Here is a 24,676-nt window from a genome sequence, read left to right on the forward strand (position 1 = left end):
AATTTCTCGTTACACGGGGTCCCACTCATTATGTGCTTGATGGGAATAGTATCACCTACCATTAAATCACAATCGAACGGTTCTGATACGGACCGTACGAACCCCGTCCTGATCGTAATTAATTAGATCTTTAGACTAAATATATATGGAGAGAGATTATTAACACTATCACCCATCGTTGTCGATTTTATTTAATTACCACAGCAGCTCATAACGTCGCAAGCAAAATCTCTTTTATTTGGATGAAAATGTGGGTATAAGTTGGAACTGAAAAAATTATGTTTAGATGAAAATGTGAGTATAAGTTTGAATAGTTGGTAGTTATAGATAAAAAATAATAATTTTAAGCCTATAATTGAATTTAAAATTTTAAACTTATAATTTTAAATTAAAAATTTTAATTTTAAAATTTTAAAATTTGAAATTAAAATTAAAATTTTTAATTTTTAAAATTTAAATTTTAAATATCAAATTTTAAATTTAAGATCAAATTTAAATTTAAAAGATATAAAATATCAAAATTTAAATTTAAAATCTAAAAAATTAAATTTAAAATTTAAAATTTAAAAATATCAAATTTATAATTTAAAATTATACATTTAAATTTTAAATAACTAAATTATAAATTTTAAAAATTTAAATTTAAATTAAAAATCTCTCTCTCTCTCTCTCTACCCGGGAGGGGTGGAACAACTTGTTCCACCCCAATCCGGTACAAGGGGGTTTGTACCGGGTTGGGGTGGAACAAGTGTTCCCACCCCCCATTTTTGTGTTTGGGTACAAGAGGGGGGATAACTCTCTTATCCCCCTCTTGTATCCAATCCAAACGGGATCTTTAGATCAAAAAGATTACATCACACATTTTGAAACCATTTAAGCTTTTTTTTTTTTCAAAAGGTGCATCAATTATATATGTTGNGTTTATCTCTTATCTTTTGTTCTTTTTAGTTCTTACTTATTCTGAATGCATAACATATGAAATGAAGATCGGTTGATTATTTTACCTATATAAAATGTAAATTATTTACAGTAAAAAAATATATTTGTATCTATATTTTTATACATAAAAGTATATTGTATTTTAACTAGTACAGTTCATAAATGGTTTAATACACTATTAATTCAAAGGCAGAGACAAAATTATAGGTCTTAAAAATAACACTTTGTTTGCAACAAACATAGTGATGATACCGAGTAATATTTAAGTAGCTAATAAAAAAAACCTCCTCCTTTACGTTTTTAGGAACCATAAAAGTAATGGTTAATTTCACATAAATTCCTACAAATATAGTAAATTATAAATTTATAACCCTATAATAAAGTTTAACTTTCATATATTATTCTACGAAAATTTAATATTTTCAAATATGTCCCTACCATTAGAATTCGTTAGAAAATTTTAATTAACTATAAATTAAATACTTAACTCTGATTAATTTATAAAATAACTTGATATTTTTGCCCCTTTTATATTTATATTGTTGTGATTTTGAAAAGACATATTTGTAATGGCAAAATTGATATTTTATTTAAAATATAAACAGTTCTATAATGATAGCAAACCAGATGAACATATTTAAAAATATTAAAATTTTTACAGAAACAATATAGAAAAATTGAACTTTACAGAGATATATTTATAATTCACTTATTTTTTTTTTTAGGAATATGAATACATTTAACACTAAAAGTAAAGTTATAAATTCAGAAAAATATATAAAAAATTAAAATATATAACCTCAGGANTGTTTTTTTTTTTTTTTTTTTTTTTCCCCTGCTAATGTAGTTTATCTCTCATCTTTTGTTCTTTTTAGTTCTTACTTATTCTGAATGCATAACATATGAAATGACGGTCGGTTGATTGTTTTACCTATAAAAAATGTAAATTATTTACAGTAAAAAAATATATTTGTATCTATATTTTTATACATATAAGTATATTGTATTTTAACTAGTACAGTTCATAAATGGTTTAATGCACTATTAATTCAAAGGCATAGACAAAATTATAGGTCTTAAAAATAACACTTTGTTTGCAACAAACATAGTGATGATACATATTAATATTTAAGTAGCTAAAAAAAAAAACCTCCTCCTCTACATTATTAGGAACCATAAAAGTAATGGTTAATTTCACATAGATTCCTACAAATATAATGAATTATAAATATATATTCCTATAAAGTTTAACTTTCATATATTATTCTACGAAAATTTAATATTTTCAAATATATCCCTGCAATTAGAATTCGTTAGAGAATTTTAATTAACTATAAATTTAATACTTAACTCTGATTAATTTATAAAATAACTTGATATTTTTGCCCCTTTTATATTTATACTGTTGTGATTTTGAAAAGATATATTTGTGATGGCAAAATTGGCATTTTATTTAAAATATAAACAGTTCTATAATGATAGCAAACCAGATGAACATATTTAAAAATATTAAAATTTTTACAGAAATAATATATAAAAATTAAATATTCCAGAGATATATTTATAATTCACTTATTTTTTTGCAGGAACATGAATACATTTAACACTAAAAGTAAAATTATAAATTCAGAAAAATATATAAAAAATTAAAATATATAAACTCAGGAACCATAAAAATAAGGGTATAAATTTACAACACCATCCCCTCTCTCTCTCTCTCTGCTTTCCTCTATGATGTGATGATACACTCACTCTGTTCCATTTCTCTCTCTCTCTCTCTCTCTCTCTATTTTAATTCGTATCCGACCAAATCCAACCTCCCCAAAACGGTATCCCCCTCCNCTCTCTCTCTTTCTCTGTCTCTCTATTTTAATTCGTATCCGACCAAATCCAACCTCCCCAAAACGGTATCCCCCTCCCTTCCTCTTTGTCCCCACTCCTCTCCCTCTCCCTCTCCCTATCCTTGACCTTCGCTATTTATATTTACCCCATCACACCTCCCTCACAACTATTAGAATTGCGTTTGAGTCCTCTGTTTTTTTTTCTTTTCTTTTCTTTTTTTGTTCGCTCGTCTTGCTCACTCTTTGGCTGAGCATTTTGGGATCCGTGGATGAGGGCGTAGGGTTAGGGGTTCTGCGGCTGCGTCGAGGGTTGCAGGTGGCGGCGCGGCTGCTCCCGCGGCGGTGGAAGGCGGCGGCGGCGGCGGCGGAGGCGGAGGCGAGATCGGGGCACGCGAGAGGAGTCGGAGGGGAGGCGCTAGCGCCGTTAATGGAGGGCCCGGATCCGGGGGGAGAAGGGGAATGGGAGGGGAGGAGGGAGGGGTGGGGACGGTGGGTCAGGGGCCAGCTCTCTAGGGCCCCCTCCGTCTCCGTCTCCGGCGCCGGCGCCGGGGCGCGCCGCCACTCCGACCTCCGCCTCCTTCTCGGGGTCATGTCGGCGCCGCTCGCCCCCATCCACGTGTGCGCCGCGGATCCTCTGCCGCATCTCAGTGTAAAGGATACCCCCATTGTGAGCCCTCTCCGCTTAATTCCCTTCTTTTCTACTTGATTTATTGTGTTTTTTGGCCCTTTTTTTTTTTAATATTATAGTTCTCGTAGTTCCTCTGCTTGATGAAATGCTCGAACGAATTATTAATTGTGATCATGCATGCTACCTTCTGCGCAAGTGGCAAAAAGAGAGCTTGATGATTGGTACTCGAAACCTAAGTTCGAATCCTAGTTGATTTACATTTCCAGCTAAGTTTATTTCTAAATGAAATAAACGAAGCGGGTAGCATGCTACCTTTCTCTCAAAAAAAAAAAAAATTTGTGATCTTGCATGCATGTGGACCCATTTCTAAATCCAGTATCTTTGAGAGTAAGCTATCTTTAATATATATAAAAAAATCACCATTTTTTCCTATTTGGGGTCAAGAATCGGTGGAAGGAGAACTAATTGTTCCGCAATTTGGTGACCTCTCTGGTTGATTTCTTCTTCTCATTAGGAAACCTCGTCGGCTCATTACATACTGCAGCAGTACATAGCTGCATCCGGCGGTTTTAAGCTTCTGAGCTCCGTTCGAAATGCTTATGCCATGGGTAAACTGAAAATGGTGGCCACCGAATTTGAGACCGGCACCAAAGTCATCAAGAACCGAAGTGCACCGAAGTCCGCTGAATCTGGCGGATTTGTTCTGTGGCAGATGGCCCCTGAAATGTGGTATGTCGAGCTTGCTGTCGGGGGCACGAAGGTGCACGCCGGATGCAACGGCAGGATTGTATGGCGGCATACTCCATGGCTCGGGGCCCATGCAACCAAGGGCCCCGCCCGACCTCTTCGTCGGGCTCTTCAGGTATAAAAATCCTTATGAGAGAAGTGGAGCTTCCGTAGTGCCCTTTTTTTCCTAATTTGTAGTAAAGCTTCTCAACGGGAGAAAATGGGGTAAATTATACTGTTGCTTACTGAACTAAACACAGCTCCGCTTAGGCCACTAAACTTCAATTCTTTGGAATTGGATAACTAAACTACGCCTTTTATGTCAATAGTAGCTTTTCAAATTACATTTAATTTTTCCTAACAGGAAGATGATGTTGTAACTAATATAACTACCACGTCATCTTCCGCCACATTTTCCCCCCATCAGAGAAATTAAGTTGACTTCTGTGACTCAGTTGTAACAAATTGAAGCTCAGGATCTAAGTGAAACTTTTCAATAAGTTCAGTGACCAACGACATAAATCCCAAGGAGAAACAGAGGCCAAAATTGTTAAACAATAAGAAACTGTCGGATCAGCTGAAGCTTACATAGGAGTGCTGCTCAAAGCTAGCTGTTTGAAACCCTAAAAGGATTGTTCATTTATATCTTCCCCAACAGCTCTCTGAAGCTAGAAACAGAGATTTCAAATTGAAGCCTCTTGCTTTTGGCTCCATGAGCTTATCTCAGTTTCTCATCGTGGCCAACAGCTTCGGATTGTTTTCCTCCGTTTTGTTTGCCAAACAGTGGAATTTTGCTCTTGGAGTCTTAAAGTCGGGTCCCAAAAGCAGATGTCCAATGTAACATATGAAGCTTTTGCTTCTAGCCCCATCAAGAAGTTGTTGGTTGGATAATAATACAAAGTTGCTAGCACTTCATCCAGCACCTCTAGTCAAGCAGCGTTCATTGTAAGCTCCAGCTCTCAGCCAAAAAGGTCCCGAATCCCTTGAAAGCATGAATTACCTTACTAAATATGCTAACTTTGTTTGGTATTTTTTGAAAAAATAAAAAAATAAAATAGGGCCTTGATCCATTGACAACAGCAAGCATGTTTGCGGACGCCCGCTGCATTGGAGAGAAGAAGGTTGATGGAGAGGATTGCTTCATCCTTAAGCTCTCTGCCGATCCACGGACACTCAAGGCGCGGAGTGAAGGCCCAGCTGAGATTATAAGGCATGTCCTTTTTGGCTACTTCAGTCAGAAAACCGGGCTTCTCATCCATTTAGAAGACTCCCATCTAACCCGAATGCAGTCTAATACTGGTGGAGATACTGTGTATTGGGAAACGACCATCAATTCCTTCATAGAGGACTACCGTCCGATTGAGGGCATGATGATTGCCCATGCAGGTCGATCAGCTGTGACGCTTTTCCGATTTGGGGAAGTCGCGATGAGCCACACGAAGACTAGGATGGAGGAGGCATGGGCCATTGAGGAGGCAGCTTTTAATGTGCCAGGACTCTCCTTGGATTGCTTTATTCCTCCTGCTGATTTAAATTGCGAGTCGGTTAGTGAAGAAGCCCTTGAGGTAACTCAAGAGGAGAGGGGAATGGCCAGCGTGGTTAATAGTCGTCAGGCTAAGGTTGCGGCATTTGAGAATTTGAATGATAGTAGTGGTGATGATAATATTGCGTGGAGAGTAGAAGTCTAGTGCTAGGATCCGGGGTTGAATTTGAGTGTTTATAGTGTTAGTTCCTTCTTTAGTTGACTGATTAACTAACCATGAATTGTAGGTTAGACTAAGCTGATTCTGGAGGATTTGGAGATTTAATATTCGAGCTATCCTTTGTAAATAGGCAAGTAATCCTTCGCAGGTCTCTCATCTTGCAGGCCTTGGGCAAACCCTAAATTACTCTTTATGCAGAGTAAGCGTTGCTAAATTGGGTTTGTTTTGTCGGTTAGCTTTTCTCATGGATGACTAGGGTTTGTTACCTTATTTGTCTTACAGGGTCTTGCTTTCGGTACCCAAAGGAAAAGATCTACAGTGGTGTCGATGCTTCGTTTTTCTCTCTTGCCGGTGGCAGAAAAGAAATTTACTGCCATCATTGATTGTTTTCGATGCTTTTTGAGATAAAATTTGTATGTTTTGCTGCTTGTTTTTGTGTCATATTTGTTCCTAGGTGTAGGAAGATAAACCATAATTGGTTTTGATTTGTTAGTGTGGTTCTCAAGTTAATCTTTGGCTTAAGAATTGTAGACAAGAAGTTGATGTAAGCCGCCAAACCTCTATTATTCTAGCAAGATATTGAATGATTGGATAATTTAATCTTCTTTTGTTGTATGTTAAATTGACTTGTTGAGAACCCGTGTGGCTTTGTGGTATGATGCAGTTCTTTTTGACGAAGTGCTTGACAATTCCAATAACTAATCTCTGCAGTAAAATCAGAAGTTAGAGCTTCATCTTTTGGGCCTACAAATTAGATTTCTGATTCGTGTTCTTTCTTTTTTTTTAAAAAAAAGAACTTGTTTTATGAGATATTTACAATTTATCTCTAATAATTGTCTAGTTGGTTTGTCAGAAACAGATCTAGTGGTAAATGGATGGACCTTCTCAAGTAACTATGGATGCAGGGTGTCTGAAATTCCCACCTGCAGCTCTATTACTCATGGAGTCTTCTAGACACCCATGTGGTTCTTTTCTCATTCATTTTCCTGAACTCCATTTAATTCAGGTAGTGGGGGCATAATCTGATATTTCTTTTTTTTATTTATTTATATTCCTCAACCATCCTTTGTCCATAATGGCTTTCACCTCTTGTTGCATATAGTTCAGGTCACCCTCTTTGATGGCTCATCACTCCTAGTGGGTCACTATATGTATTACATCAAGAGGTTCAATCAATTGGTTGAAAAGTGGGAAATGCATAATCTCACCTTATAGATTGTTGGACGAGCACCAAGGGTATCTTGAAAGATTACTGATGTGCTGACAATTAATATGTATATTACATGCAAATTGATTTATTTGCATGTCGCGAAGCATTAGCCGTAAATTATTAACACTAAGAAGGGTCACATAAGAGGTACGCAAAATATTACTCTTCAGTGAATAAAATAGGAGGCCGACATTGAGATCGAAAGAGTAATCCATGACCTCCTCGATCAATTTTTTTTTTCTTTTTTTTTTTTGAATTTGATGATATACCCTGTGCTCTGTAGATGCATTAAAAGAAGATTTGTTGTTGCCTTGCAGCCACAAACGGCAACTTTATTGTGAGTTGTTGTCCTTCGGGAAGTCATTTAATACCCAGAGGACATTTTGTATTAAATGTAAGAAGAATGTTTGCCCTTTTGGAATTTCCAAATATCCTGCACCAGCGAGGAGTTTATGTATAAAATCTATTTCGATTGTGTGTAAAAAAGTGGCCCTTACCATCTTTTTTCCACGCAGTTTCCATTCTTTTTTTACAATTTCTTTAACACATTTCTAAGTAATTAGAAGCGTTAACAAATGGATTTTTCTATTTTCATAATAAGCTTATGATGTGTTCCACCCAGATGCAGAGCACCATATTCTCTGATAAAAGAATAAATATATATAAACATTAATTCTCAGGAAAAATCACCTATGAGATATACATTTTCCTCTTCTTCTGGGTAGACTTTCAATACAAGCAAAGAAAACAATAATACCTGGAGTTTTGGTAAGAATTGCTAAAATTAAGTTCCAGAAATTATTAGATCATAGGGGAAAATAGCCAATTGCAAACAAAAGCGCGATTACATTAAGCCAAAAGTGCATTAGCAAAACTTGGCAACTGTAGCCTTCTAGCTTAAGCTCACAGGAGAAATACGAGAAGTTAAAGAGCCAAAGCATATAGTGTGAATTAATTAAAAAGAACAACCCATGAGAATGGTTACATCATCCCCTAGGCATGCTTGAAAGGCTTCTACCTCCTACCACAAAAAACCTAGCTTCATAGAAACACCTATCACTTCCCAAAATGAGGATTGAGCAACCCTGCGATCTCGAGGAATCCAACGCGCTCTCTCCCTCCAAATATATTTTTCAGCTTCTCATCACAAACAATTATCTTCTTGTCCTCAGGATCCTGATGAGAAGGAAGATTCAAATGTTAGATTCCAATTTTACATCCTTCTAAACAACCAACACCCCAAGAAAACACGATGCAAAGCAGATACACATCTGAGGCAGCCACAGTTTATCATAGCTACATTGATCAGGCAAAAGCCGAGCCAGAAATAAATTTCACCAACTTGTTTTCCTCCATTCGTATAACTAATAATATGCAATGCATTGTCCGACTATACGACCTTGTCGCTCCGAACTATCACGTAATCCGTACCATCATTGTAGTACCTTCATAGGTCGAGAACTGACAAATTCATACAGGTATCATTGTAATAGGGCCACTACCGTCCCGTAAGGAACAGTCTGAACCAGATAAGCCAAAGAAAACCAAACTGGCTGTGTCCTCTCTCTGTTTTCTGTACGAGAGAGACGAAGAGGGACTATAGTTTAGTAAGCATCCAAGTTTGCCTCAAAGACCCTAAACACAAAATCTTCAAAAATTAAAACTTCATTCTCAAGCCAAACCAACATTCTCGTAATCACGACAAATTAGATCGTCACAAAATAACATCCACTAGAACGATGAGTCGGCATTAATGACTTCATTTTTCAACTCCTCGGAGACCACGATTGTCGCTCATTTTGCAATTCGCGCAGATTAAATACAAATTTTACTTGGCAATACAAGTGCTTATAAGAATCAAGAACTATAATCGGTGCCTACTACATAATACTTACCTTACAGATAACTTAATTCCCAGAAAACAGCAAGAAAATGTGTAAACATAAACTTATAACTGTGGACAAGCTTTCAATTGCTACAAGTGTTTATACTACACAGTGGATTTTTTTACACCTCGAGATGATATTTCCCCTCTATTTCACCTAAATATAAACAACATTGCCAAGGAAATGTCTCTTCGACACCATATATAGCATATCTATACATCACAACTAGATCAGTGAGCAGCGTAGGAAGATAACAGGGAAATGAGAAGGAAAAATGCACATGCACATCATCAGATTACGGAAATCGAAAAACCTACCTGGAGATTGTTTTGTTTGATGTAGGCCCAAATGAGCTTCAGCGCTTGGGTTCGGGGGATCTCGGGGACGCCGACGAGGGCCTGCATCGCCGGAGACACGGGCCGGGGCTTCGTGATGCCCCTCGGCGGCCTCTTCCCCTCCGCCGCGGGAGGCGGCTTGGAGGCGGCGGAGGCTCGCAGCGCCGCCGTGGGCGCCGCCCATCGCCGGAGGGGGAAACCGGTGGAGTGCGATGGGCGAGGAGGCTCGCAGGTGAGGAAGGTGGGGAAGAAGCGGATGGAGATCGTCGCCGCCATGGACGCTAGGGTTTGGTAGGGGCGAAGGAGGAGAAGGGTTTTTAGGGGCTCGAGGGTTTTGGGACGGGGAAGGAGGAGGAGGAGGAGGAGGAGGATCGTACAACCGTACTTGTAAGGGTGGATTGGGAGGAGCGAGAAATGGTAATACCGGATTGGGAAGGGCAAATTCGGTAATTCAAAATTTGTGTAGATTTATTTATTTATTTATTAATTTAAGACTCGGACGTAATTATTCGCTAAATATATAGTTTTTCGTTTTTTGGCATATTGTTAGTTAAATTCAAATCTGTAAATAGTGTGTCTAAGTTCCTGATTTGTTCTTATTTACACTATAATCATTCAATTCAAATGGTTGGTTTACTATATTTTATGATGCAAAAAAGAGAAAAAACATAGACTCTTAAATTACATGCCCTCCGAGATAAAAATGGGAAAAGATGGAAGGGTGCAGAGAAATTAAAAAGTAAATTCCAAACTTTTCGGAATTATACTCTTTCACTATTTAAAAATTTTAAAGGTTTGAAATCATAGCATAGCAATGTTGGGGGGAAAGAAGAGCCAAAATACATACAAAGCAACCAAACCACAGCAATTTTTTTTTTAATTATCCACGCTTTCCTACTGTTATAAGAAATCCACATTCTATAAAGATCTTATTTTCCAACAAAATTAGGGGAAAAATAACCCCAAACAACAGGGGAAAAAAAAAATTAAGAAAAATAATAATAAAACCCTCAACAAGTCTCATTATGTACAAGCTCTCCTCAAAACTTTATTTCACACAATCTGGTAATCTCTATCTACTCAACGAATGGAAACTTTTATTCACAAAAGCAGGAATAAGCCAGTTTATATGGATGGTTTATATATCAGTATTGCGACCATGCAGTATCCATTCGGAGATTCGGATGAAGCGGTTCCTCAGAATCGTCAGAATTAAAGGAGAAGATGTCAACAGGCGCACTCGTACAGTTAAAATTGGCTCCATTAAGTTGGAATCGAGTTCCTTGGCGATGATGATCGAGATAGATCACTATGACAGTGATGTCGTCGTGAAAATGCCTTCTTACACCCTTTTCTATCTTCTTTATATCGTCGTATCTTAACTCCCTTTTCTTTGCAGCCTCATTTACGGCTGCTCGTACTAATCGCTTGGCTATTCCCTGCAAAAATATTTTCCCCAATTATGCAAAATGTATTAGCTTTTTGATGAAAAGAAGTGTGAAGAATTATCAGACTAAGTGACTCCTGGGCATGGTCTCTAGAATAGCTTCTCTGTTCCAAGAAGTAGCATCTGAGTAGTTTGCAAATAAAAAATTCTGGAGTTTTCTGCAGCACAAAACCAAAATGAGCTCTGAACCCAAAGCAGGAGCTGCAGTTTGAAGCTTTTGCTTTTCATGGAGGGAAACTGCAAATTTCAAACAGCTTCACTGGACAGAACTTCGGTAGAAGCTCTAGCCAGTAAGAACTTCAGTAGAAGCTCTAGCCAGTAAATTCACATTAAAAAGGGGTGGGCGAAGGAAGCTTACCGCTCTGGGGTTATTGACAACAATCTCGACAGCAGCTTCATCACTTAGCTGCTCCCACAATCCATCAGATGCAAATATCAAGAACAGGTCATTTGGCTTAAGCTTGCGGACCAGAATGGACGGCTCTGCAGTGATAACTGGCCGCTTCAATGGCACAGGTGAGCCAAACTGCCGGAATAAAGGGTCACTACTTAACTCGGGTTTCTTCAGGTAGATGTCCCCTATGGATCTTGAAACCTAACAACGGCAAATAAAAGAAATAAAACACAACTAGTCATACTCACTTTGGTGCTAAATTAGTCAGATTACTTATAGCAGCTTCATTCGAGCTTCACTGAAAATTACATGGCTGGGCTGTTCTCATGGATTCAAAGTGGTAATTGACAAAAAGCAAATGACTGACTAAATAAATCACGACATTACGATATTAAAGACTAGCGAGGACAATTTCCTTATGATAGATCATCAATGACAGGTGTGAAATTGCAGCACAAGAACCTCAAAATACAGTAAGAATATGATGCAGGGACGAGGAAAATTACAAGGAAATTCTCAAAGTAATGAACCATGTTTTGATGCAAGAGCTCCATCTGCAATCACATATAATACTTAAAACATGCAAGTTTGGTCTGGATATATGTCCGTCGACATGAATAACTAAAATTTCGACCTGTCCAATCAGTAGGGCGCATCTTACAACAATGAAAATGATCGGAGTGAGCAAATTGCAAATATATTAAGTTACTTAACTCATAAAACAAGCAAATTAACATCTAGAAGATTCTAGCCAACTCAGTCAGAAAACATTTACAGAAGAAAAACAACTAAATTTTGCTAGTTCAATAATGTTCTGTTATCAACTGATGAACACATCTTAATTGATTCATCTTAATTGAACTTAACTACGATAAATAAATATCGCACTGCTTGTACCAGTTAATTCCCCCCCAAAAAGAAAATTGTACTATTGCACTAAAGAACAGAAATTATAGTAATACCTTGGTTTATTAACTAGAAGTAGTAAAGGATTAAAGAAGGTTGCTGCTATACCTGAATGATCCCTTTGATTCTCCATACTCCTCGGGTGTACACCACAATATGAGAGTCATCGGGATGGAGCGCGACCACCTCTTTCCGGACCTCCTCGACGGCGACATTGTGGTCCTTCGACAGCCGCTCGGCCACTACCGCCCTACCGTCGGCTCCACGACGACCGAGCACTGCCCTAGAGTCCCCCAAATTGGCGACGTAGAGCATGCCGTCCGCGATTGCACCAATGAGGCAGCATGACCCCACCGACGCAATCTGCGGCCGCGCCGCCCACGACCGCTTCACTAGATGTAGGAACTCCTCTTCTGTTGCAGCAAACGCCTTCTTTATTACCTCTGCTGATAATCCTCCTTGCTCTGACGCAAACCCTGATTCATGAAGAAGCAGGAAAAGAAAACATATTAGATCACTAACACTCTTGAGTGGTGCCCAATCAAGTTTTAAGTTGAGTTTATTTGCTATTCTAGGAGACTCGGTTGAGTTCCATCGTCTAATTGAGAAGCCCCATTTACGACAGTTCCAACCTTGAATCACTGGAAATCATACAAATTCCGTTCCAAAAAACGAAAAAAATAATATTCAAAACGCTTGAGATCTTCAAATCACATCAAATTCGACCTCAAATCATCGAATTTGCTAACCAAAACCAAAATCCAAAAATCCACCCAGATTATTCTGAAACAAACCAATCAAAACACGAAATGGATCAAAATCCCATCAAATTCACCAACTCGGGAGTGACCAGAGAGATTGGAGGGGTTCGAGGGGAGCTTACGTTGGAGATGGGGGAAGAGGCGGGATCGGACGAAGCGAGAGGCCTCGGGGCCTCCATGGCCGTCGTATATCCCGACGAAGGTGGCGGAGGGCGAGGTGAGGACCTGTCCCTGGTCCTCGAGCGCGTTGTTCGCTTGGACCACGGCGATCGAGAACTCGCCCATGGCGTGGGGCTTCAGGTCGAGGTCCCACAGGAGCCCGTCCCCGACCCCGAACCTCCCGAAGCACCACTCCAATGGCCGAATCCATGATCGCACCATCATCGCCACACCTCTCTCTCTCTCTCTCTCTCTCTCTCTCTCTCTCGTCTTCGTCTTCGTCTTCGTCGTCTTCGATTGTTTTCTATAAGCGGGAATAGGGAAAGGTGAAAGGGAGGTGGGGAGTGGAAATATATAACGGTCGGATGCAGAAGAAGTATATCTCACCACCGTCGGATTCTTCTTGTACGATTGAGATTTGATGAAAATTAAATGCCGCGCATAATCACCAGTGATGATAGAGAGAGCAATACGTCTATAAAATTAATATAAATTTAACCAATCGTTCTCGGAAGCTTCATATCTGGTATTTGAAATTTTAGTTTGAAATTTAATTACTTATAGTTTTGATTAAATATTTTTTTTAAAAANAATTCTAGAATTAAAAAAAAAATAAAATTTAAAAATTATTAATATTATTTTTACTATAATATTCCTATAAATTTATTTAAAAAAAAATAAATTTTTAGAGGTAATGGTATAAAATTTGCACTCAATAGAGAATATGGGGGGTCAAAATGATTAATTGTGTTGAAAAAGGTTAGCGTGAAGAAACGCGTTTGCGGGAGACAGACGACTTCAGAGTTCAGTCTAAGGTGCTTTTTTCTCTCTCTTTTTTTTTAAAAAAAAATTTATCTTTTTTTAAAATTTTAATATTTGTGATAATTTGATAATAAAAAAATGAAGAAACTAAGCGATTTAATTAATGCAGCTACATTCTATGGGATGCCCACGTGCCACGCGTCAATGCTTTAAACTGTTACGAAGTGTGTGAGAAATAGCCAGGATAGATATTTTACTAGTTTGTTTATAAATTTATACTATCACAGTTTTCTTATATGTATATATTTATGAAATATATTATATAATATCATACCTCGCTAGTATTTAAAGTTGTTAGTTGTATATTCAAAACCAGTATCTAAACTTTACACTAAACTATCCAAAAATATAAACACCTCTTTTGATTAATTTAATATTAAAAATATTAATAAGATCAGTATAAAAGTATTTATATGATATATACATAGCATTGCTCTTAGTTAAATTATTTACTTCACGACAACAAAAACTACTAAGCTAATTTAATGTCTATAGTGACCATTAGAGTGTAGAATAAACATTTTGTTTAAGTTTAAAATGCAAGTTCAAATGATACTCTCTCCTAGGCGGAGGTGACGTGTTTTCTCATTTTTCCCACATCATAAAAGTAGTTAGTTTGTTCACATCTTCAAAGGAGTTTGTTTGAGAAATTTGGAGATAATATGTGTACCATACGAATAGGAAAAGAACAACACGAACACGTTAGGGTCAACGCGTAGAAATAGAACGAGTTTATCTACAGCTACGAGTTACATAGGATATAGACATATAGTATGGTTTTATTTGGTACTATCCAGTTAAGAAAATAGATAAATATTAGAAAAAAATTTGACTAATATTAAGTCGAGCAAGTTTTCTATGCAGAATTAGATGAACATGTGTGAAATGGGATTACCACTAAAACTCGATATATATGCCGCTTCTTCAGTACGCGCGAAGTAGATAATCCATGGACAACTTGAACTAAATTAAGTTAAACTTTTTGCATTTTAAAATATCCAATGAACAAAATATAGACACTTGTTGAAAACTTAACTTTCCCAACATAAGCATATATATGTTCCCTACAAATAGCTTTAACAATGGAGTTAGCGTAAGATACAGTATTTTTTTCAGTACGAGGCCACAGTGTAGTAGTGCTAAGAAAAGTCTAATCTAACAAAACTAAATTTAAAGCAATAAAGCATTTTCAGTCAAATTGCGGTTAACATGGTCAACGCCTCGCCATTTACGGCACGGCAAGCTAGTTGGGTATTTGGAATTCTCACGCCTCTCTCTCTCTCTCTCTCTCTCTCTCTCTCTCTATATATATATATATATATATATATATGAATCAGAGAGTTCTAGAAACTTCCATTGTTGTTAAGGTGGAGCTTCTTTTGGTGCAAAAGCACTTTCAGGTGGACCAGCGCGCTCCATGAATGTCAACAGCTGCTACCAACCGCGTGAACATAGTAATGAGCGGAATAGGTTTTCTGTTTTTCTCTTTCCCACTTGAAAAAATGGCTAATTCGGATAAGAAACCAAAAAAACAAATGAACTAAAAGTACACCTCAGATGCCATTTTGACATAACATTTCTTTTAAAAACATAGAATAATAATTCTTTAAACTTTCTCTCAATCATCTGACAATATTTGTGTTCATGACCAATATAACTTGAAAGAAATTTTTATCAAACTAAACATCAGTAAAATTATCACTGTAATAGGGATCATAAAACAATTATGAGATCATATACATAGTAATGCAAGCATTTTTTTAGTTTCTTTTGAAGTTTTAAGCTCCCAAAAATGCAATAAAAGGAATACCAGAGAAATATAAATATTTTTTATCGTATATTCTATTTGTTACTAATTGAGCATTCCAGAGAAAGATGCGTATAAATCAACAATACTTAACAAGAGAGAGTTATTCAACACAAATCATACATTTGGTACCTTAACGAGCTTCGAAAAGAATACAATTTCAACTTGAATTATTCTTAATATCACTCACTCGGAATCGGTTTCTGCTTGGACAACAGGGAGGTGATATGTGTCCAACTGCCAATATTTCTGCTTCACACCTTCCCACACTTGCTCGGACAAGCAATCTTTAACAGGGAGAGGAATAAATTGAGTCGAGTACCCTAAGTTAGCAAGTTCCAACGAAATTAGTTGACAATAAACCACATGGAAAAATGCATTGTCGCCACAAAGGCCATTGAAGTATGAATAGATCCCTCCGGGCTTCAGTAACCGGGGCAGATGCTGGTGAAATTCCCTCATGTCCTCGTAGTATTCTCCGTAGGTGTCGAAGAATATTCCTGCATAGCGAAGTATATCTCGTGAAAACCTTGACCTTTTACATACTGTTAGTAGCACAACACAACAGTAGTACAATATAAATTAGGCTGCTAACGTTAGAGTTACTCCATTTACTGATACTCTCCCTCTATGATTGCTAACATTGAGATATTATATAGAAGAGAGAAAATTTACACCGAGAAAATGATAAAGTGTTACTTCAAAATGCTTAAAAAGTAGGGAAAAGTTTTAGTTACGTATGGAATTGACAAATAAATCAGATCTCAACTATATCCGAGCTTATTATGCTCTAGCCATATATGTATATTTCACCCCTTAATTTTTAAATTTTATTGGGTACAAGTTCAATTTACCACACTTAACAATCCTGGTAGAAAAGGCAAATGGTATAGTTCTACAGCTCATTATATGCTAATAAACTGCTCCCTCAACACATGCATCAATTACCTCCGACTTCTATAAGAGATTATCTGACATGTGCATTTTTAGCATGTGATCTTGCCAAATTCAGTTCATGTGGCACAAAATATTTCTGCATAAGATAAGATTTATTACAGAACCGGATAAATTAAAAGAGAATTTCCTCTTGAATACAAAGAATAGGTAATATATTTTGAAGATAAAAAGTCATAGTTCAATTGAATCATAATCTTTGTTCTCTTTCTCTATGCAAGTTACAGAGAAACTTTTCCTCCATTAATAAATCTTCATGCCAGATTACAATTTCTGAAGAAACTACTAAACTCCTATCACGTGAAGACCAAAGAACTCCATATCTCTGTCATTCATAGATTCCACTCCGCCTAAAAATGTTTAGTTTTCAGCTCCACAACCCTCTAAATCAATGAGCCAATAAGCTATTGCAACAAGATATATCACTGCAGTATTAATTCTAACAATAAAAGTAACACAAAATTATCAATGATCAACTATCAACTTATTTCATTAGAACTAGATACAGATACTAGATATCAGTTTAACTAAAAACACGAAATTATACTAATTCTGAAAGTTTATACCATCATAGGATTCGAGCTGAGGGAGAACATCTTGCCACCGCCCGAATACGATCTTCACATTCTTCTTCTCCCCCCACCCAAGCTTAAGCATCCGATCATAGACGTCGGGATGGGCCTCGACGATCGTGTGTTCCTCAGGCTCATACTTCTGAATCGCCTCGTCGACGAGGCCCATCCCGAACCCTACATTGAGGACTCTACCCACGCCGCCACCGCCACCGCCTCCGCCTCCGCCTCCGCCGCACACGGCCCTGGCGTGCGCCTCCATGAGCGGCCTCTCCCACGCCATCATCACGGCCTTGCTCTCCGCGTCCACGATCCGGTCCTCGCCGAAGGCGACCCGCTCGGCCAGGTAGGCGCGATCGGCGGCGGGGGCGGAGGCGGTGGCGGCGGCGCGGCCGAGGACGAGCTCGGCGCGCACGGCGGCGTCGAGGAGGAGGTCGAGGGCGTCGCCGTGGGCGTGGGCCATGGCGAGGTCGCCGGCGGAGAGGCCGGAGGGGGAGAGGGCGTTCCAGGGGGCGCCCGCGTCGAGGAGGAGACGCACCGCGGCGGCGCGGCCGTGGCGCGCGGCGTGCATGAGCGGCGTCATCCCGTCGGAGTCGAAGAACGCGGGGTCGGCGCCCGCGGCGAGGAGGGTGGAGACCTGTGCGGCGTCCCCCGCCGCCGCCGCGTCGCAGAGGAGCTCCTCCGCCGCGCGATCCGCCATTTTTGGCAGGGTTTTGCTCTAGGGTTTTAGGGACTCTGGAGTACGAGGAGGAGAGATGGTGCCGAACCGAACGCAGAGGTGCGACGAAGATCAGTTACGCAATCCATGGGCTATTGTGGGCCTATTTGAGCAAACCTTGTCCAAATCAACAAGGCTAATTTCTATAGTTGGACCAGGCCTAGGCCTGGGAAAAGATCTAGCCTATGCGTACCTCAAAATCTTACAATGCATCCAACAATAATATGGTTGATTAGTTAGTATCATTATGCAAGAAACAATTAGTGATTTACTTTAGTTTTTCGAATCCTAAACATAACATTTTGATGCTACATTTGGCCCTAAAATGCTACTAACAAACCACTCAGTAGAGGCTACATACAGAATATTTCTCGAACATTCTGAAGTAGATGCAGCATTACCAAAAAAAGGGGAAAAGGTAATGCTGTAGCAAGATTAGATTTAGTGGGGGATATAATAATACTAAAAGCAAGAATATTAATCTGTACGTAATATGTTAGAGTTTATCTCTTTATTAGCTTAAATTTTAAATTGGTTCGAATTCTTTTATTATAGCTTAGCTCGGTCACACATACTAGCAGCTTCCAGCATATGGGTCTTTATCTTACCACACTAGATTCATGTTGTCTCGCATCTTCTGAAATTGAGAGAATCTAGATCTTTTTTTAAAATGAAGAATCTTTGCATCTATCAAGTTTTTAGGTTAGTCTAAGCAACCTAACAATACAAACACAGACTCATTCAACACACAGCAAAACTCTGTTCAGAGGACCCCTTTATAACCCCAACAAACCATGTGCATAGCAAGTACCAGCACTATTTGTCATGATATTGCACGTGCCTCCGCATGTGGTGGATGGGGTGTTATTTTCATAAAAATAATAATAATAATAATTTGGGGTAGTCCAAGGTCTCCACATACATTGACAACATACTCAGATATCAAAGTTCATTGGGGTCCCATGCACTATTTTTATACAACCTGGGTAAAACAACTGGCACATTCTTATCTGGATGATTCTTGCAGCAAACAGGTGACAGCTTTTTATTTATTTTTACCGTTCAGATGCAACGGCTAGTCCTTGCCTACTATTAATTTTTAACTACTCGACCGTTGCGCGAGTAAATTCAATTTAATGAAGTATAAATATATGGCAATGTTGATAACCACATATAGCCCAAATCTAACACATGGATAGGCTCAATACTACTATTTTCCCTCTTGGATCTATAATTTCTTTCAAACTTACACAGCATTATTTATTTTTTAATTATTTTTATCTAAACAACACTTTTATAAAAACACTAAAAATACTAGCAATTTCAACAATACGCTGAATGATATGAGATCGCAGAACAATTTAGCTGTATGGCAAATTTGTATGCCTTTGTATATTTGGAACGATACGCACGCCCAAGTACAGGATATCTCAGAATTAAACCTACCAAACATTTAATTACTACATCTTAATTTAATTATCACATCCGCACGGCACCATCCAATTTGTAACTATCAATCGCTTTCATTACCCAAATCAAACACTCCCATCAAACTCATGAGATTACAACAAATATACACAGCTTACCAAAGCCAACCTTTTAATAAACCTAATAATCTTTTCCCGATCCCCTATCTTCGTCCGCCCATCTCACTAATTTCCACAAATCATCACTGAACTTTAGTAAACAAATGTTTCAGAATCAAACACATTGTTTTAAACTGAGCAACAAATTAAAACTTCAGTATAAAGTAAACCATGATATATCTCGGGTCCACCGTTCCCTTCGGTGCACCGCAAAGATCAGAGCAGGGCGCTAGTGCGATTTGCTTTTAATCTCGCCAAGTTCGATCAAAATCAGGTCCAAGTGACCGCGATCGGGCTCGCGACCGCGTGCTTCCCGTCGGACCAAACGAGCCGGCCGAACCCGGCCGAGCCCGAGGGCAACGGCGGAGCGGAGAAGCTCACTGTGTAGCTCTGCCGCTCCCCGACCTTGGAAAAGCTCAGCTGCGCCGGGTCCACCGTTACATTCACCGCCCCTCCGCCACCCACCACCGCCGCCGTGGCCTTGTACGTCCCGGGCGCGCCGACGTTGGTGAGCGTCCGCACGTGCTTCACGGCGGAGCCACCGGCGGGGGCGGCGGAGAACGCCACCGCGAAGGACGGGTAATTGAGCGCAGTCACCGAATAGGCCTTGCTACCGTCGTCGCACGTGTAGTTGGGGCGCTTGGCGACCGCCGCGATTTGGGGTGAAGTGTAGTTGAGAGCGCATAGGAAGTCGAGGTAGTCGCCGGGGCCGAGGTCGTAGACGAGCCCCGGATCGACAGCTCTCGGCGGGTCCACGTGTCCGGCGCCGACATCGAACGGCGTGGCGGGCTTGCCCGTGGCGACGTCGAGGATGCCGCCGCCGCCGCCCGGGTACGCGGAGTAGGCGGTGGTCATGAGCGCGGAGCGGATTGCGGCGGGGCTCCACTCCGGGTGGGCCCCCCTGAGGAGCGCGGCGAGGCCGCTGACGTGGGGGCACGACATGGAGGTCCCCGAGATGATGTTGTACTCGACGCGGCGCGGATCCGCCGCGAGCCCGGTGGGGCCCACCGACCCGGTCCACGCGGCGAGGATGTTCACCCCGGGCGCGACGAGGTCGGGCTTGAGCAACCCCGGGGTGACCGCGTTGGGCCCGCGCGACGAGAACGCGGCCACGACGGGCGAGGGGCGCACCCCGACCTGCGTGCCCGCGAAGGCGATGGTGGCGGTGGGGTTGGGGTCGGAGAAGAGGTAGGCGCGAATGGCGTCCCCGGCTCTCTGGCCCACGCCCGTGGCCGGGAGGAGGTGCGCGTCGGCGACGAGCTCCTCCCCGCTGGCCGCGGTGTTCGCGAGCACCATCCCGGCCCCGCCCGCGTCCCGCACGGCGACGCCCTTCTGCACCCGCGCGTTCACGCCGCGGTCGCACAGCACCAGCTTGCCCGCCACCTTCTCCGGCGCCAGCGTCCCGGGCAAGCACAGGTTCCCGTTCGCGGTGGCGTTCGTGGCGTTCCCGGCGTACACCAGCGGGAGGAGCCTGTTGGCGGGCAGGGGCCTGCCGCTGTAGACCGACACCCCCGAGTAGTTCCGGCCGTCGCCCAGCACCACGTCGGCGGGGAAGTTGCGGTCGATGGTCCCGGCCCCGACCGTGGTGATCCACGGGGCCACGTTCGAGAGCGTGGACGCGCCGGGGCCCGAGTTCCCCGCCGAGCACGACACGAGCACCCCCTTCTCCATGGCCGCGAACGCCCCGATGGCCACGCTGTCGCGGAAGTAGTCGGCGGAGCCCCCGCCGAGCGAGAGCGAGAGCACGTGGCACCCGTCGGCCACCGCCGCGTCCATGCCCGCGAGGATGTCGGAGCTGAAGCAGCCCCCGAGCCAGCACACCTTGTACGCGGCCACGCGCGCGCGCGCCGCCATGCCGCGCGCCGTCCCCGCCGCGTAGCCGAGGAGGCTCGCCCCGGGCGCGGCGGCGCCCGCCGCGGTGGACGCGGTGTGCGTCCCGTGCCCGTCGTTGTCGCGCGGGGACCGCGACTCCCCGGCGACGTCGATGGGCCCCTTGCTCGCCTCGTAGCCGCGGGCGAAGAAGCGGGCGCCGAGGAGCTTGCGGTTGCACGCGGAGGAGGCGTTGAAGTCCGCGCCCGACTCGCACGCGCCGCGCCACCACGCGGGGACGGGCCCGAACCCGGCGTCGTCGAAGCTGGCGCGCTCGGGCCACACCCCGGTGTCCAGCACCCCGACCACCACGTCCGAGCCCGCGTTCGACTCGGGCGCGGGGCCGAGCCCCCACGCGCCGTCGGGGCCCCGGTCCAGGCCCAGAAACTCCGGGGTCCGGGTCGTGTGGAGCTCGAACCGGACCTCCGGGTTCACCAGAGCCACCCCGGGCCGGCTCTCCAGCTCCCGGGCCTCGGACGCGGTGAGCCGCGCCGCGAACCCGTGGACCACCGCGTCGTAGGCGTAGAGCAGCTCGGCCGAGTCGGACACGGACCGGAGCGAGGCGCCGTACCACGCGCCGTGCTCCTCGAACTCGGCGGGCATCTCGGACTTGGCCATGTGGACGATGTACGTCCTCCTCTCCTCCTCCTCCTCCGCCGCCGCCGCCGAGGACTCGTGGCACGAAGCTACGACGAGCACTACCACCGCCGAAAGGAGCAGCGTACGCGACCCCATCGATGCACCTGTTTCTGTTTCTCTCCCGCTGTGTATGAAGAGAATGGGAGAAGGGGAGCCGAGTGTGGGGGGGTTTTATTGTGCGGGATTAGGGGGAGTGAGCAGTGGGAACGCGAGGTGTGTGCATGGGTCAAAGCGGGGGGATCGATGGGGAAGAGTGTGGAGAGGAAGATATTAGATACCAACGAAGTGAGGGAGAGGGGAGAGGCGATTGCTTAGGTTTGAGGGTCACATGGGTTTCGTCTCCTTAGTACTCCCCTTCTATCCTTTTATTTCTCCTTTATTTATCGGTTGGCTTTTTCTTTCTAACCTTTTTTTTTTTTGTTCTTAAAATACGAGCTTAATCTGAAGATTCTTGTTGCTTTCCTTGTTTTTTTCTTTTTTAATTCTTTCATAAGATGCTCATAGGAAGCTGTGATGAACTCAGCGATTAAGGAAACCCCATTCATCATATTATACTCCAAAGTTTGGAAATTATTTATGATAATTTCTTTACTGTAAATTTTCGAAGTTATATAAGACGCTGAAATCTATTGCACAAAATATATTGATTATTTTTATAAACAAGATGTGCTATTTTAGGTAAATTACAGTTATTAGAAGGTCGACAAAGGTCTATACAGGAACTTTTATTGTATTTTATATTTGAAGAGTGAATCTTTTCAAATACATGTATTCTTTAGAATTTTTTTAAGCCAACCTCATTAATCAATCAAAAGCAGTATAAATAAATTAAAATTAGAAAGGAATGATAAAGAAAATGTGTTTATAAATTGTTAACTATAAGATGAGAGTGTTGGGCTCGATGGTGCTATGTTCAATTGTGCACACACAGAATATCTATAGAATTTGTCAACATCTTAACCTCCACTATCATATGCCACAATTGTAGCCTAACAGTAATTATAGATAGAGATTCAAGTACGAATGTGCCTAAATTTGTAGAGTACTGCATTGGGTGCAATCAATAATTTCTCGAGGCCTGAGAAAGCGTGTTTCTTTATAATGGGGTATATAAGTAGAGAATATAAGCTTTTATTCTCCCATTTGTACCCGCACATTAATAATGAGTACCGACCGTCGCTACAGTAAGTGACAAAAAATTTGATGGTTGGTATCCGAGACTCAAGTTCGAATCCTAGTTGATTCATATTTTCAACTAAATTTATTTCTAAATGAAATAAACGAAGCGGGTAGCGTGTTATCTATCTCTTTCTCTCAAAAAAAGACAAAAAAAAGGATAGTAGTAGCTCTCCTTCTTGGAAAATAAGCTGGTATAATTTTAGAAGAGCTGTTTCATTCACCCTCTGGAACAAGTTCACTTCCAAATGGGAGTAAGCTTAATTAAAGTTTAAATCTAAGTTTGATTATTATATTAACTTATCAATTAATATAATTAATATATTTAAGTCGCTATCTATTGCTTAAATAGTTAACTAATTAATTTATTATTTATAATTAATTAGCTCATGAAGAAATAATTATTCAACGTGTTTATCTAATAACTAATATTTGTATTTTTCAACTAATTAATATTTTGACTAATAAATTAATTTCTTAACTAATCATCTAACCAACTAATTAATTAACAAGTTAAGTTATATTTTATAATTAATTAATTTACATAGCTAATCAATTGACATAATTTTTTATTATCTTATCTTATACAATAATCGTAGCTAATAAATTTGTTAAATTATTAAATTATTTTTAATTAATATTTTGATGTTAATTAATTAGACAAAAAATAATTTAAAATTATAATTACTCTTATTTTCACTATTCCGTTATAACCATTCAAACACTTTTTACTTTATTAACAGTAATAGCTTAATTTTTATCTAAATAAAAATTTCTTCTAGTTTATACCTGAATTTATATATATTCATAAAATAAATAGTTTTTACTTATATCGGAACCAAACGAAGCCTTATACATTACTAATGCGTTGAAGAACCTGTGTGCACCATAATTGGATCGAATGGGTTAAAAGAGGCATAGGATTAATGAACCAGTGGTGCATGCAAAAATGTACGGACTCATACGCTTGGTGCGCGCAATAATTTTGTCAGTAAAAGAGTAACGGCATTCACGGGGGGAGGGGAATGGCCCATAATAATGTTGGTGGCAAATGGTCCGAGTTGAGTGGTGCGTGGGGCCCGCAAATGTCATCATCGGTGCTCGTTGATGAAAACAGCTTGGTTATTTATTATTTATTATTTATTATTTCTTATTTATTAATTAAAAACTAAGAATCGATTTTTGACGTGACTGGGCAAATGCGGTGGTGGAATTTAGCCCCAAGAAGGAAAAATTCTAGAATGCAACGGGTATATTAGTGACGTGGCGTAACAAACTAATCAAATTAATCTTTTTAAGAATATATGTCCCATCATGATTGTAAAAAAATATTTTTATTGTACTTTTATTTGAAAAGAAGAAATGTGATTGGCTTGTTATTGATGACGTGGTGCAAGTGTGACAGTGTAGAATTCCTCCCCAAGAAGAGCTTCTCTTGCATCACCGCAGACTGCACCAGCTATATTACTGACGTGACATTTTTAATTAATAAAATTATCTCACCTAATTTTATTGATCCTATTATGATTAATAATAAAAAAAATTTTATTATATATTTTTAAAATATATATATATATAATTGATTTATTACTGATGAT

The 24,676-nt window shown here is 40.7% G+C and overlaps 5 protein-coding genes across 6 annotated transcripts; 1 reads left to right on the forward strand and 4 right to left on the reverse strand.

Moving 5' to 3' along the window:
- Positions 3,116 to 6,474, forward strand: LOC109715108. The gene is made up of 4 exons (XM_020239930.1): positions 3,116 to 3,447; positions 3,923 to 4,270; positions 5,193 to 6,036; positions 6,120 to 6,474. Exons 1-3 carry the CDS (start codon positions 3,208 to 3,210, stop codon positions 5,820 to 5,822), a joined length of 1,218 nt encoding a protein of 405 aa, XP_020095519.1. The 5' UTR covers positions 3,116 to 3,207; the 3' UTR covers positions 5,823 to 6,036; positions 6,120 to 6,474.
- On the reverse strand, positions 7,827 to 9,637 carry LOC109715111 (zinc finger CCCH domain-containing protein 44). The gene is made up of 2 exons (XM_020239934.1): positions 9,251 to 9,637; positions 7,827 to 8,223 (listed from the first exon to the last, which is right to left on the reverse strand). Exons 1-2 carry the CDS (start codon positions 9,542 to 9,544, stop codon positions 8,104 to 8,106), a joined length of 414 nt encoding a protein of 137 aa, XP_020095523.1. The 5' UTR covers positions 9,545 to 9,637; the 3' UTR covers positions 7,827 to 8,103.
- On the reverse strand, positions 10,167 to 13,240 carry LOC109715109 (probable protein phosphatase 2C 78). 2 transcript variants are annotated; one of them, XM_020239931.1, is made up of 4 exons: positions 12,899 to 13,237; positions 12,124 to 12,491; positions 11,074 to 11,310; positions 10,167 to 10,707 (listed from the first exon to the last, which is right to left on the reverse strand). In XM_020239931.1, the coding sequence occupies exons 1-4, from the start codon at positions 13,158 to 13,160 to the stop codon at positions 10,414 to 10,416; spliced, it is 1,161 nt and encodes a 386-aa protein (XP_020095520.1). In that variant the 5' UTR covers positions 13,161 to 13,237; the 3' UTR covers positions 10,167 to 10,413. The 2 variants fall into 2 exon arrangements, with proteins under 2 accessions (XP_020095520.1, XP_020095521.1); XM_020239932.1 differs by having other exon boundaries at positions 10,522 to 10,873; positions 12,899 to 13,240.
- On the reverse strand, positions 15,572 to 17,886 carry LOC109715110 (protein arginine N-methyltransferase 2). Its single transcript, XM_020239933.1, has 2 exons — positions 17,085 to 17,886; positions 15,572 to 16,064 (listed from the first exon to the last, which is right to left on the reverse strand). Exons 1-2 carry the CDS (start codon positions 17,788 to 17,790, stop codon positions 15,751 to 15,753), a joined length of 1,020 nt encoding a protein of 339 aa, XP_020095522.1. The 5' UTR covers positions 17,791 to 17,886; the 3' UTR covers positions 15,572 to 15,750.
- Positions 19,312 to 22,143, reverse strand: LOC109715105 (subtilisin-like protease SBT1.7). The gene has a single exon (XM_020239917.1). The coding sequence runs from the start codon at positions 21,996 to 21,998 to the stop codon at positions 19,665 to 19,667; it is 2,334 nt and encodes a 777-aa protein (XP_020095506.1). The 5' UTR covers positions 21,999 to 22,143; the 3' UTR covers positions 19,312 to 19,664.

This window comes from Ananas comosus, linkage group 9 (genome assembly GCF_001540865.1).
Source record: "Ananas comosus cultivar F153 linkage group 9, ASM154086v1, whole genome shotgun sequence".
NCBI lineage: Eukaryota > Viridiplantae > Streptophyta > Magnoliopsida > Poales > Bromeliaceae > Ananas > Ananas comosus.

What these genes read in the sequence shown, in the direction of transcription:
- LOC109715108 (XM_020239930.1), top strand. Translation starts at nt 3,208, where the DNA reads ATGGAGGGCCCGGATCCGGGGGGAGAAGGGGAATGGGAGGGGAGGAGG. An exon ending in GTGTAAAGGATACCCCCATT is followed by an intron (nt 3,448 to 3,922) that starts GTGAGCCCTCTC and finishes TCTTCTCATTAG; the next exon opens with GAAACCTCGTCGGCTCATTA. An exon ending in CTCTTCGTCGGGCTCTTCAG is followed by an intron (nt 4,271 to 5,192) that starts GTATAAAAATCC and finishes AAAATAAAATAG; the next exon opens with GGCCTTGATCCATTGACAAC.
- LOC109715105 (XM_020239917.1), bottom strand. Translation starts at nt 21,998, where the DNA reads ATGGGGTCGCGTACGCTGCTCCTTTCGGCGGTGGTAGTGCTCGTCGTA.
- LOC109715110 (XM_020239933.1), bottom strand. Translation starts at nt 17,790, where the DNA reads ATGGCGGATCGCGCGGCGGAGGAGCTCCTCTGCGACGCGGCGGCGGCG. An exon ending in TCAGCTCGAATCCTATGATG is followed by an intron (nt 16,065 to 17,084) that starts GTATAAACTTTC and finishes TTCGCTATGCAG; the next exon opens with GAATATTCTTCGACACCTAC.
- LOC109715109 (XM_020239931.1), bottom strand. Translation starts at nt 13,160, where the DNA reads ATGATGGTGCGATCATGGATTCGGCCATTGGAGTGGTGCTTCGGGAGG. An exon ending in CCTCTTCCCCCATCTCCAAC is followed by an intron (nt 12,492 to 12,898) that starts GTAAGCTCCCCT and finishes TTCATGAATCAG; the next exon opens with GGTTTGCGTCAGAGCAAGGA. An exon ending in TTGTCAATAACCCCAGAGCG is followed by an intron (nt 10,708 to 11,073) that starts GTAAGCTTCCTT and finishes ATATTTTTGCAG; the next exon opens with GGAATAGCCAAGCGATTAGT.
- LOC109715111 (XM_020239934.1), bottom strand. Translation starts at nt 9,544, where the DNA reads ATGGCGGCGACGATCTCCATCCGCTTCTTCCCCACCTTCCTCACCTGC. An exon ending in TCAAACAAAACAATCTCCAG is followed by an intron (nt 8,224 to 9,250) that starts GTAGGTTTTTCG and finishes CCTTCTCATCAG; the next exon opens with GATCCTGAGGACAAGAAGAT.